The 13,302-nt window shown below is 39.4% G+C and overlaps 1 protein-coding gene across 2 annotated transcripts in view; it reads right to left on the bottom strand.

Moving 5' to 3' along the window:
• LOC106873732 (transaldolase) overlaps nt 1-13,302 on the bottom strand; it is an 18,114-nt gene extending 4,812 nt beyond the window's left edge. For both annotated transcript variants that reach the window (XM_089342045.1, XM_089342046.1), the window contains exons 1-8: nt 13,040-13,302; nt 5,429-5,552; nt 4,885-4,992; nt 4,355-4,486; nt 3,712-3,772; nt 2,964-3,078; nt 1,748-1,877; nt 965-1,032 (exon numbers count right to left, since the gene is read on the bottom strand). In XM_089342045.1, the coding sequence (XP_089198171.1) occupies nt 965-1,032; nt 1,748-1,877; nt 2,964-3,078; nt 3,712-3,772; nt 4,355-4,486; nt 4,885-4,992; nt 5,429-5,552; nt 13,040-13,133 (832 nt within the window). In that variant the 5' untranslated portion in view covers nt 13,134-13,302. The remainder of the gene's footprint in view (nt 1-964; nt 1,033-1,747; nt 1,878-2,963; nt 3,079-3,711; nt 3,773-4,354; nt 4,487-4,884; nt 4,993-5,428; nt 5,553-13,039) is intronic.

The raw sequence follows: 13,302 nt of genomic DNA, 5'->3' as shown, positions 1-13,302 counted from the left end.
GGAAAGGACTGAGACCATTTGCCATTATGCCGCGCTTGAGAAGACCCACCAAGCCGAGTAAAATCGCAGTTGTGGCAGATACCACTGGCACACAAAGTGGTTGGCATTAGGAAGGACATCCAGCTGTAGAAACCATGCCAAAACAGACTGGAGTCTGGCACAGCCTTGGTCAAACTGTCCAACCCATGACAGCAAGGACAACGGATTTTAAGTGACAATGAGTGTAGGTGTGAAAACAGCAGAAACATTGAGTATGTTACCCTTGTAGGGCAGAAAATGTTGGGAGACTTGAAACCTGCACCTCCCACATACTGGCTGGTACTCTACCATTAAGCTAAACTGCCCCCTGACAAAAATTTCTGTCAATTTAATGCTATAAACATAGATTCTTCTGGAATGCAACATCATCGGTAAACAAACTCCCCCACTTTTGCGTTCAAAATATTCCTTTCTTGTCTGTAGGATACAATACACATTTGATGCTTCCAAAGACAATAAAAGGAAGGGAAAAAAGTTTCTTTCCATATGTTGTTGCATCGACGAAACAATTTTATCTTTTTGACGGGCTTCTTTCAGTCTACCAAATCCATTCACAAGGCTTTGGTTGGCCCGAGGTTATGGTAGAAGACACATGCCCAAGGTTCCATGCAGTAGGACTGAAACCAGAACCATATGGTTGGTAAGCAAGCCTCTTACCACACAGCCACTCATGTACCTGTTTATTTATGAAAAATAAATGGTAAAGAGCTAATTGGGTTTTATTTTCAAAACAAATTCTGTCTTCTCTCGCTCCAGCCTTGTGAACGGATTTGGTGAACCCTAAATCCCAGTCCAGAAATTGAAGCCACAATCACAACATTTTACTTTATCGACCCCTGAAGGATGAAAGGCAAGGTTGATCCGAAAACAAATACTGCCAATCCACCAAAAGACTAATAGCAATGATCAATAAATCAATACATACCGTTGTCAACTGACAGCTGGGTTTGTAAGATGTGGTTCATTTTACTGAGTTCTTCCAATAATTTGGGGCTGTTTTAATAAAAATTTGAAAGACAAAGAATAAAGGATCAGTAATTTATTAAGAATATTGGTTTCAAATTTTGGCACAAGGCCAGCAATACTAGGGGAGCAAGGAAAGTTGATTACATTTGACTCCAGTGAGCAACTTGGTCCTTGTTTTATTGACCTCCAAAAGGATGAAAGGCAAAGTCAAGCTATGGTGGAATTGGAACTCCAGAACATAAAAAGGTGGACGTGATGCTGCCAAATGTTTTGCCCAGTGTGCCAACGGTTCTGTCAGCAGAAGACCAGTAATTTCAGGGGGGGGGGGGGGGGGTAAGCCAATCTCGTCAACCCCAGTACTCCACTGGTACTTAATGGTATCAAGGGTGAAAGGCAAAGAGGTCCTCCGTAAAATTCTTTCTCAGAATGTAAAGTCGGACAAAACGGTGCTAAACATTTGGCCTGGCAAATATGCTAACCATTCTGTTATCTCAACACCTTGATAATAATAATAATAATGTTTTCTATTAAAGGCACAAGGCCTGAAATTTGTGGAGAGGGGATTAGGCAAAGTCGACCTTGGTGGAATTTGAACTCAGAACATAACAGCAGACAAAATACCACTAAGCATTTCACTCAGCGTGCTAACGATTCTGCCAGCTTGTCGACCTAATAATAATAATAATAATAATAATAATAATAAGGCTGATATGACTGGGATGAAAGAAAGAGCAAATCTTACCTGATGGTCAGCAAGTCACAGCCGGACAAACCAGTTATCTGACCCGTGTTACGAAACGATGCCCCCATCACTACTGTCTTGTGATTAAATTTCTTGTAGAAGTTATAGATTTTTGTGACGCTTTTCACACCTGGAAAAGAAAAACAAAATCAGGAGACTAGAATTGGTCAATGCCAACAAGTGAGAGGTCCATATAGAAGGGCAATCCAAAAACTTCCTTCCAAAGGGTCTCTGGTTTCTGGTCAGTCTGATTGTTAAAGATTTTTTATGATTTTTAATTTAAGAAAATATTTCTTCAGATACAGAAATAAACGAACTTTAGGTTAATTAAAATGTGTTTGTGACAAATTCCAACTTTTAAAGGCAAATTCATGGAAGTTCCTCTTATCCTTTTACTCTTTCACTTGTTTCAGCCATTTGACTGTGGCCATGCTGGAGCACCACCTTAAAGGATTCTTATTCGAAGAAATCGACCCCAGGACTGATTCTTTCTAAGCCTAGTACTTATTCTGTCAATGTCTCTTTGCCAAACCGCTAAGTTACAGGTACATAAATGCACCAACATCAGTTGTCAAGCGGTGGTGGGAGACAAACACAGACTCAAAGACACAGGCACACACACACACACATAAATATATATGATGGGCTTCTTTCAGTTTCCGTCTACCAAATCCACTCACAAGGCTTAGGTCGACCCAAGGCTATAGTAGAAGACACTTGGCCAAGGTGCCACGCAGTGGGACTGAACCTGGAACCATGTGGTTGGGAAGCAAGCTCCTTAGAGAAGAAAAAAATTCCTCTCTTATGGTAAAAGATGTAAAAACGGTATATCTGCCCTATGCTAGATACAGGGCAAGAAATATCTAACACAGGCCTGTCAGATTCCCAAATGCAGCATTTCTAGCTATTTTGCTGTTATCATTTGGAAATACCAAAGAGAGAATAATTTTTTTCTCCACAGCAACTGCAGTGAATTTATGTTGAGAAATTAAAAGACATCACAGACATATTTTAATGAACCTAAATTCGGTAATGCCTAAACACTGCTTGGTGCTGATATGGCTGAATATATCTACAGTTACACAACTGTTCTGTAACAAAGGCCCTTATAAAAAGCAATACAATGGGGTTAATTAGTTTGTGTCCAATCAAGAAATTAAATTGTTAATAAGCTAGTAGCAATTTTAAAAGGCAAAGAAACCAGACATCGACTTACCAGGGTCTTCCAAGGGTTCAAAGTGTTTTTTGTCTGTATTTTTGACATACCAGTCCAAGATACGACCAACAAATGGAGAGATGAGAGTCACTCCAGCCTCAGCACATGCTACAGCCTGCAGAGAAGAAATAATTATAATAATAAAAATCCTTTCTATATCAGACACAAGGCCTGAGATTTTAGGGGTTGGAGTGAGTTGATTATATCAACCCCAGAAGGATGAAAGGCAACATAGACCTCAGTAGAATTTGAACTTGGGGCATCAAGACAAATGAAATGCTGCTGAACATTTTGCCCGGTGCAGTAACAATTCTGCCAGTCGCTACCTTGGTAATAATAATAATAATAATGGTTTCAAATTTTGCCACGAGGGCAGCCATTTTATGGGGAAGAGGCTAGTTGATTACATTGACCCCAGTGCTTAACTGGTACTTATTTTATTGACCCCAGAAGGATGAAAGGCAAAGTCAACCTCAGCGAAATTTGAACTCAGAAACATAGCGACAGAAACCTTGAACCTACGAGATAACACACGAATAATTCAAAGCAAGAACAAATAAATGTTAAGATTTGACACTGGAAAGTGAAGCCTAGCAACTCAACACTCAACCTTCGCACTCACTTCTGAGTGGAGTGGAGGGTGGAGATTTAACGTTACCTTCCCTCAAGAGAGGGAGAAAGAGAAAAGATATTACACAACCCTACATCACTTTGAAGATGGAATAAAATTGGCTGAAGAAGAACTCACCTGATGAAAGTTAAACAACAATGTCATGTTACAATGAATGCCATGTTTTGATTCCAATTCTCTGCAAACAAAAAGAATGAGAATAATAATAAAGTATATACAACATACAGTAAATGGCAGTACTAGACACTGCACTCCTCCTACGTGAAACACTTTCAATACAGCAAAAGTAAGAGCATCACAACAAACTACAGCATGTACCCGAGGCACACAGAACTGTGCTCGGGAGTGAAGTGAAAGCACATGATAAAAATAAGACCACTGAATAATAATAATCGGATGACAACATTTCTCTAAAAGAAATGGAGAAACTTTCAAAATACAAAAACTCTGGAAATAGAAGTAACTCGAATGTGGAGCCTAAAAACATATTCCATGAAGCATTTCACCCGGCATGCTAACAATTCTGCCAGCTCACTGCCTTCACAATGATAATAATAATAATAATCCTTTCTACTGGAAGCAGAAGGCCTCAAATTTGGGGGAAGGGATTAAGTCGAAGACATCAACCCCAGTGCGTAACTGGTACTAGTTTTATCGACCACAGAAACAGATTTCCCCCAACTACAAATTCTCTCCTGACAAACACAAACAGCCCTGCCCTCTATACATGAAAGGAATATCAGAAGAATCATCGACTTACTTGGCAGCCTGTATTCCTTCCCAAGTGGAACTCAGCTTTATTAAGATTCTCTCCTTCTCGATCCCTAATTCTTTGTACATCGTAATGATGTTCTTTGCTCTTTGAATCATACCGTCTTTGTCGAAAGACAACCTGACGATTAAAAAGAAATTGATAAAGAAAATACAATCGAAATTATATGGTTTTGATTTACTGTCAGGTGACTTTTAGCCAACCCAGTGTGTGTGTGTGTGTATGTGTATATATATATATATATATACACACACATACACACACCTACCTGCAGTATACTATACACACGTGTGTGAACAAAAGAGAAATCTTGTCAGATTTGACAGAATATTGAAGAAATATGGTGAGGAGAAGCAAAATGAGAAAGATTAACTGATGGTGGGGAGGGGGAGTGTTATTTGCACCTGGCTAGGAAAGAATTGCACAGGTGTACGAAGGGTGGCAGAATATGTGGAAGGAAGAGGTTAGGGTTGAGAGCAGAGATCCATGGAAATGGAAACAGAGGAGAAGCCACTTACCTGGCATCAACTTCTGTGGAGACACGGCCTGGAATGATCTTCAGTATTTCACAACCAAAAAGCACATTGAGTCTATCCAAGGCATTGGTCAACTGTTCTTCATCGGAACTACAATAAATGAATGAATTAATAATAATAACAATAATGATTTCAAATTTTAGCACAAGGCCAACAATTTCAGGAGTTGGGGCAAAGTCAACCTCGGCAATTTGAACTCAGAACGTAGTGACAGGCAAACGACTCTGCCAAATTGCTGCCCTTTCAGTAATAACAATTCCAAATTCTAGCACAATGCCAGTAATGTTGAGAGGATGAGATTGGTCGGTGCCATCAACACTGGAACTTCTTTTTATTTCCAAAAAAATGAACTTTTATTAAATACGTACAAGAACATCTAATTAATTTTGCAGTTAAAAGAAACAATTTAAATACTAATCAAAAGGGCACAAGACAACCACAAGCACCAAACAAATTAACAGAAAGGGCCACACAATGGATGTACCCCGCAATAATCAGGAGAGTTAAACTATAAAGCAAACCTTACCCTCCTTGACTTTTTGCCCACTTGACAGCTTTCTTCATCAGTTCATCGTACTCCGACATGTTAGCAGCGGCCAAGATAAGAGAAGGATTTGTGGTTGAGTCTGTTGGTTTGTATTTCTTCATTGCTGTCACAAAGAGAAAACAATAACAGTGAATTTTCACAAAACATACACACACACACACACACGTCAGTATTTCCATTAAAGTGCAACAATGAATCACAAAACCACAACTGAGATCAAAGTGTTCGTATTGAATTAGCATTTGTCAAAATCATGTGGTGTCCGTTTTCATTGATGCATTTCTGAAAGCGTTCTTGGAAGTTGGCCTCCAATCTTTCCAGCATTGCTCTGTCGATTTCGGCGACTTCCACGCAAATAACTTCCTTCCGAGAGGAAATTCAGGTCTTCGTGCAAAATACGCCTCACCAACCGATTACCGATGCCATGTTCAGTGGAATGCCTCTGAGCAGAACGATTTGGACTCCGTATCAAAGCTTGTCTAATGCATTCCACATTTTCCGGGGTCTGGGATATGTGACACACTGTCTAAATACCAATCTTGAGAAATTAGGCTTCCCAAAACTAGAAAGGAGAAAGCTAATTCAAAGACTACAGATCCAATCCATCACTGGAACTGTAAAAATCAGTAAAACTTTACAGAAGTTTATCATTTCAATATATATGAGCATGTCTAGATATGCAACTATATGCATGAGAATACATACACATCCTATTGCTGATGTTCAAATTCCAATGAAGGAGCCTTGGAACTAGGTTAGAAACCAGTTCTTTTTCTATTGCCAAGAAATCTTGAAATAAACTGAATAATGACATACATACATTTGAGTCTGTGTATACACACACACACACACACGGAAGTTGGGATCAATTATATAAAAAGGATATGAACTTAAGATGTTATTTTTAAACAATGAAATTCCTCCTGAATGGGTGGACTGTAACAATGTAATAAGTCATAGACTGAAAGGGATCGGGTGGCCTGGCACCCAGAGTAGACAGTAGGAAAGAACAGGCAAACGGATATAAAAAAAAATACAGACATAGGATATACACAAACACACAGAGACACATCGACACGTTATGCATATCCCGTGCGGGTGGCACGTAAAAAGCACCACTCGAGCGTGATCGTTGCCAGCGTCACCTTACTGGCACATGTGCCGGTGCCACGTGAAAAACAACATTCGAGCGTGGTCGCTGCCAGTGCCGCCGAACTGGCTCCCGTGCAGGTAGCACGTAAAAAACACCTTTTGAGCGTGGCCGTTGCCAGAACCGCCTGACTGGCCTTCGTGCCGGTGGCACATAAAAGCACCCACTACACTCTCGGAGTGATTGGCGTTAGGAAGGGCATCCAGCTGTAGAAACTCTGCCAGATCAGATTGGAGCCTGGTGTAGCCATCTGGTTTCACCAGTCCTCAGTCAAATCGTCCAACCCATGCTAGCATGGAAAGCGGACGTTAAATGATGATGATGATATACGTCTATAAATAGTATAGGTGACCTTAGGGTGTTAAATTGCTAATAACCCCCCCCCCCCACACACACACACATATATATTACATACAGGGAAACAGGACATAGAAATAAGCACACCCAAAGACGGACTTAACGAAAACAGGACGTACAAACACACCTCAACAAACAAGTGAGGAAGGGTTAGAATCGAGATAAGAGGTTTTTATTTCTGTCATAGGACGAGCTTACAAGACACAAAACATCAACAGAAGCACACAAATACCATACATTTGCGTATGTTTGTGTCTTGTATATATATATATATAAATAACACAAATATACATATATGTGCACCCGCACGCACACAAATGTTTATATATAGGCCAGGTATACACGCGCAAATATATACATATAAACACACATGCACGCACACACAAATTATATGGACTTGTTCAAATACAAACATACAGTGTGTATGTATGTATACATACATACATCTAGACACACTAGCACACGCAGAAATGTACATATATACAGACACCCATATACACAAATATATACATACATACGCATATACACATTCCTAAGAAATACACATACAGCAAATCGAAAATTTATGTTATAGAATATACACCCACGATGTCTGTGGTCATTCGATCTGCTAAAAATAGCAGTTAAATTTCCTTCAAACCAAATACCATTTTCTAAAAGGGAAGGACACATTGAATAACGTAGTCCAAGATACATTGTTTCGATTTTTATTGACGGTTATAACCATACTGTCTCTTCTACAAAGTCTATATATTTTATATCTACAGGTTATATACATTGTAAATTGTACGTAAGGTCGGTGGACTGACAGAAGTGTGAAGGTGTCGGGTTCCAAATAACGGTACATTGCATTCTGAGTTCAAATGCCGCCAGGGTTGACTAACCCTTTAGGAATCGATAAAATAAATTCCAGTCGAGTACTGATATCGATGTGATCGGCTTCTCCTTCCCTCAAAATTGCTGGTTTTTATATTCCAATAGCAGAAAGTATTCATCCGAGAGTCATATCAATATCTGTCTATCTATGGCGGTGGCGGACTGGCGGCAAAGTTCGAATGCCAGACAGTCAGTGGAACCTTGGGGTAGCGGAGTCCACTCTGTTGCAAGCATTGGGGAAATTTTCCCGAATCTCCGTATCCGAAAAGGTGAGTTTTTGACAAAAAAAAACAATAATTTGCGAGAAAATGGGGTGGGGACGGGAGGAAGTCTTTTGAAAGGGGTGCATACCCTGTGGTGATCCCCAGTAACAAAGGCTAAACTGGTGTCCCTTATACGGTAATGCAATTACTGTTCCACACCATCGAAGTTTTCCAAACTAATCTAAAGTTGTATTTTTCTTTTTAACCATAATATATCTTAAACTACATTATCCAACGTGTTCTATCTTTGCTTGCATTTTTTTTTTCTTTTTTACGAAATGTCATTTGAAGGACACTTGACTGCTATTTTTAACAAATCAACCAACCACATAGAGGCCCGGTAAGGCGGTAGATACGATGTAAAGCCCGATATGTTACCGGAGCAAAAATAGCCCAAGATAATGTTCGATGGCAACAAGCCATATATACGATTTCAGTTAGAGTATACCCGAGGTGGCACACAATAATCCCAGTTAAACTTGTTCCACACGGCACATTCTTCATACAGTCAAGTAGTGGTGGGTTTTCTTTTATTCATTAAACTCCCAAATCACTTTGATCAACCCTGGGTATTAGCATATCGTTGACGACATTCTTAAAAACGGTATGGCTAGAGTTTATTCGGGGTAAATTTGGCTCACCTGAAATCTAACGCAATGTCTGGTGGACGAAACGTACCGTGGAGGTACGGCTCATAACACCTCATTTAAATTATTCTAACTCATTTGTTGTCCCGTCGCAAACAAGTAACCGGAACAATGAGCTTTGAAATTATCCCGTAACTCGAGTCGACCACAATTAGCACTAACAGCTTACTTGTTTCCTCTCATTATAAAATTTCTCTTTATATACACACGCATTATGTACGCACATATAAACACATACCTACGTAATAATAATAACAAGAATCGCTTTGTTGGACTTGATTCAACGCAAGATTTATATATATATATATATAGAGAGAGAGAGAGAGCGTGTGTTTTTGGAAGATTTGTAAACTCTATAATTAAGTTCATTCCATGGTTTTGACAACGAAAGTATTCTAATGAATAACAACGATCTACAACGATAGAGGTACGGGAGTAGGGTGTGTGTATATATGTGTATATATATATATATATATATATATACACACACATATATATGCAGATTCATACATACTTATAAAACAGGAGAGATAGATGCATGCATGCACACACACACACACACAGACGGTCACAAACATTTATTCAAAACTGAAACTTCTCTTTGTAGGAACTCAGAGTTTCACAGTTCCGTTACCCTTTACCATTGACGGTTTCGGATCTTCGCATCAACAACTTGTACAGAATACTTTTTTCATTTCGTTTGTAAATTTCAAACGTCTGTGTGAAAGTGTTCTCGCACACGCACACACACACACAGCTATTATTAAAAATGCTACGGTTGGGTCGCGCAGAATTTAGTTTACAAGGCCCTAACTAAAGCCTGATATTGTTCACATAAAATCTAAGGGGTCCAATAGAAAGTTTGGCAATTCCTTACAAAACACCAGAGATTCTACAGCAACTCAAAACTGGGAACTCAAAGCCAATAAGAGAGGACTACTAGATGCTAAAAACAACAGACAACTCTCTTTCAAAGGAAGGACATTGATTCATATTGTCTGAGATAAATCCAGAAGGCTGGGACTGTCACGGTTAGAGTGTCTTTGAGAGTGAGACCTGCTCAACCAAGAATGATCCTGGGGCTAAAGAACAACCATTAAGAAAATGGGGAAACGGTAGATCCCAATAAAATCCATCATGCTATTTAGGGATCACCTCCCTCCCAAACCTTTCGTCTCCCTACACCCGTTTTCCACGGGACACGTGTCTTCGCACACGGCAAACGACCCTTCAATGGCTAAGTATGTCACAGACACCTGTACCCTTAATAAACGGGATTTTCGATCAGAAGCCCCACGCAACATGGAAAAGCGAAAAAAAAAAGGGTCCTTCATGTTTATTTTTTGCTTGTAATTTTTTCTCAGTATTCTCGCATTTCATACAACAAAAATTGGTAACGTTTCGTTTTATGACCGTGTTGGACTCGTGATTGTAACATAGCGGTTTCGATTCCTAGATCGACCAATGCGTTGAGTTCTTGAGCAAAACACTTCTTTTCACATTGCTCCTGTCTATTCGGCTGACAAAAAAAAAAGAAGAAAGAATCCTGTGACGGATTGGCGTATCGTCCAGGGAGGAATATATACGCTACAGAAACGGAGAAACCGTCGCTTGGGAAGAAGCTTTATCCCCACCCCTCAGTCCTTTTTTTTTTCTCTTCCATTCCCCGTGAGGTACTCTTAGTTATTCCGAGAGCGCGCGAATTACAATTCTGAAAAACAAATTTTTTCCAAAAGTCTCAGGTTCAAATATGAGCCGCCCTCCCAGCATTTCGTTACCTTTTCCTTTCCTAACAGGTATAGGACTTCTAATTCGAAATTCCAGGTAAAAATAATCCATTCGGGCATCTTCTTGCATTCTCCGTCTCTCCAATGAGTTTTCCCACGATTTCTGTGGATTCAAGACTAGTAAAAGACACCGATCTTATACGCCCGAGATTGACTCGAACTCAGAACCTCGTGGTTGCCAAACGAACTTCTTAACCACTCGGTTATTCGTTCTCCCTAAATCAAATCAACGAATAGAGCGTCAATGTAGCCATTCAGCTTGCTAGAAATAACAGTCAAATTTCCTTTAAAATCACACCCTAACATTATAAAAAAGAGGGATACGCTGAATAATATAGTCTGGATGCATCGTCTAAGAAAAGGCAGTATTGTCACGATCGGAACGTCTTCGTCCATAGGTCTACTGGATCTGGGGTTAAACGTGCACCACCAAGTGTATAATGAAGAAGCAGCATTCCTATACAATAGCGTCGGAAATTATCTAATGCGTCACAAACTGTCGTCTTTTTTTTCTGGTTCATGGACCAAATTTTACGAATCTGTGAATAAATTTTTTTGGCGGGGTTAGAGTTTGGCCCCCACCCCACTCTCTTTTCAATTTTGAATTTTTATTATATATATTTCGAAACTTTTTTTTTTTTTTTCGGATTTATATTAAGTTTTAAAAGATCATCAGTGGACTTTCTGAATAAAGTAACCAAAAATAACGAGAAAGAAAATGCCATTTTAGCGGTGGTTGCTGTTCCAAAGGTGTGATGACTGGAGGGGAGGGGGCAAATGTTTATAAAAACAGAGATGTAATTTTTAAGGAGCGACGTCTCCTTCAACCATTGTTTTGAAATGTGGATATACAAACAAAAAAAAAGGGGGAAAACAGAAATTCCAACTTATGGGGAAAGTCCGCTCAATTCCACCAATGTTCATCACCACCAAAAAATCTCCGATGCTCGAAACATACAGATCCGAAGAAATTACGGTTTTTGGGGCATTAGATAATTTCCGACTCTATTGTACAGGAATACCAAGGAAGGTTCTATGTGACGGCGAGGAACAAAGGTAAAGGCTACTTCAAATAACGAAATTTGAACCAAGAATACATTAGAAAATATTGTCCCAAATATGTCAAAATGGAATGATCACGGCCGAAAATTCTATGATTTCCTCACTCAGAATCGACCCGGACCAAAATAGATCTATATATTCATAATGCCTTCTTTTATTGGTGACAAGGACCCAAAAGATTCGTAATCCACGATGTTTAAAACACAGATCCGAAAGAAATTAAAGCTTTTGGCGCTGTAGGTTTAATTTCCGACGCTATTGTATAAGAATACCGAAGAAGCTTCTTGCGTGGTCACTAGAAACAGCAGTAACAACCCTTCCAAATTATACATAACTACTTTAAATAAGGAAACACACCAAGGACATATTGGATAATAACGATGTTGTCCTAAATACGTCAAGACGTGGTGATCACGGCTGGAGCTAAACAACATCTACATATTCTTGACACACCTACACACAAGAAAAAAATCCCATTGCAAAATACACACACACACACGGTGTTGTATAGTGTGTGTGTCGATGCGTGCGAGTGTATATAAATAATTTATATACATTCAATTCCAAGCTGAGGCACCGACGACCACCACTACTGCCACCGTCACTACGTCACTATACTCTGTTTGTGGTGGTGGTTCTTATTTAACCCAGAGTCAGGTCTGACTGAGCAGAGCTATGACCAAAAGGTTTTCAATTAAGGCCATAAATTATTTATTTATTTATTTATTTATTCTACTGACAGGTGATTAAATTAGCCAGGTGTAAATTAAAGATTTTTTTTTTAGCTGCTATTTCTATAAGACCGGCCGTGCAGAGGGGAATCCGTTCTTGTGAAGAGTAACGAGGGACGAAGAGAGAACGGTTTCGAATTAAACGAACATACATACATATGTGAGAGAGAGAGTGTGTGTTTGTGTGTGTGTGTGTGTGCGTGCGTGAAAAAACGAACAGACGAGAGACCATTCCGAGATTCCGGAATGTCGGTTCAGGTTTGGTCTTTTCTGTTTTCAACCGGAGCTCGTTGTTTACGTACAAACACAAGTTTATTATAAACACACGCACATACAATCAAAACACACATAATATAAATATACGCACACGTAAATATACACACGCATGCACACACATATACGCCGCCCACGCACACAGACATACATGCTCACACACACACACATATATATATATATATATATATATATATATAAACGTATACAAATACATATATGCACACACATACACACCCAGACACATGTATATACACACGCGCACTCAAATATACACAAATACTCTCATACACGCGCACAAAACTCAATCAAAATCAATTTATTAAAAATTAAAATTACATACACATCTATCCATACATATATATATATACACATACACGGATATGTGATATACCTACACATCTATCCACACAGACCTAGAGACACGAAGTAAACCGAGCTTACCGTGGAAGTCGCCGGTATCCGCCACTACAATCGTCTTTTCTTTCAACTGATCGAGGACAGATTTCGAAGTTTTCTTCACATCAGGCTCAGCCATTTTTCTTCGATTCTTTCTGTCTGTGGAGGACCTTTCTCTGTTCTTTGTCTAATTTGGTCCGCTCGGTCAACGGAAAGCTTTGAGTTTGGTGTTTTTTAAAAGGAGAAAACGGAGTTGGAAGAATCACAGACTTCGACGTATTTCAAGAACGACGAATGTCTAGAAGTGT

Source organism: Octopus bimaculoides, chromosome 25 (assembly GCF_046866305.1).
Source record: "Octopus bimaculoides isolate indiv1 chromosome 25, ASM4686630v1, whole genome shotgun sequence".
NCBI classification, from domain to species: domain Eukaryota; kingdom Metazoa; phylum Mollusca; class Cephalopoda; order Octopoda; family Octopodidae; genus Octopus; species Octopus bimaculoides.
Note: the sequence above shows the minus strand (reverse complement) of the source record. Positions and strands in the feature narration are given on the sequence as shown.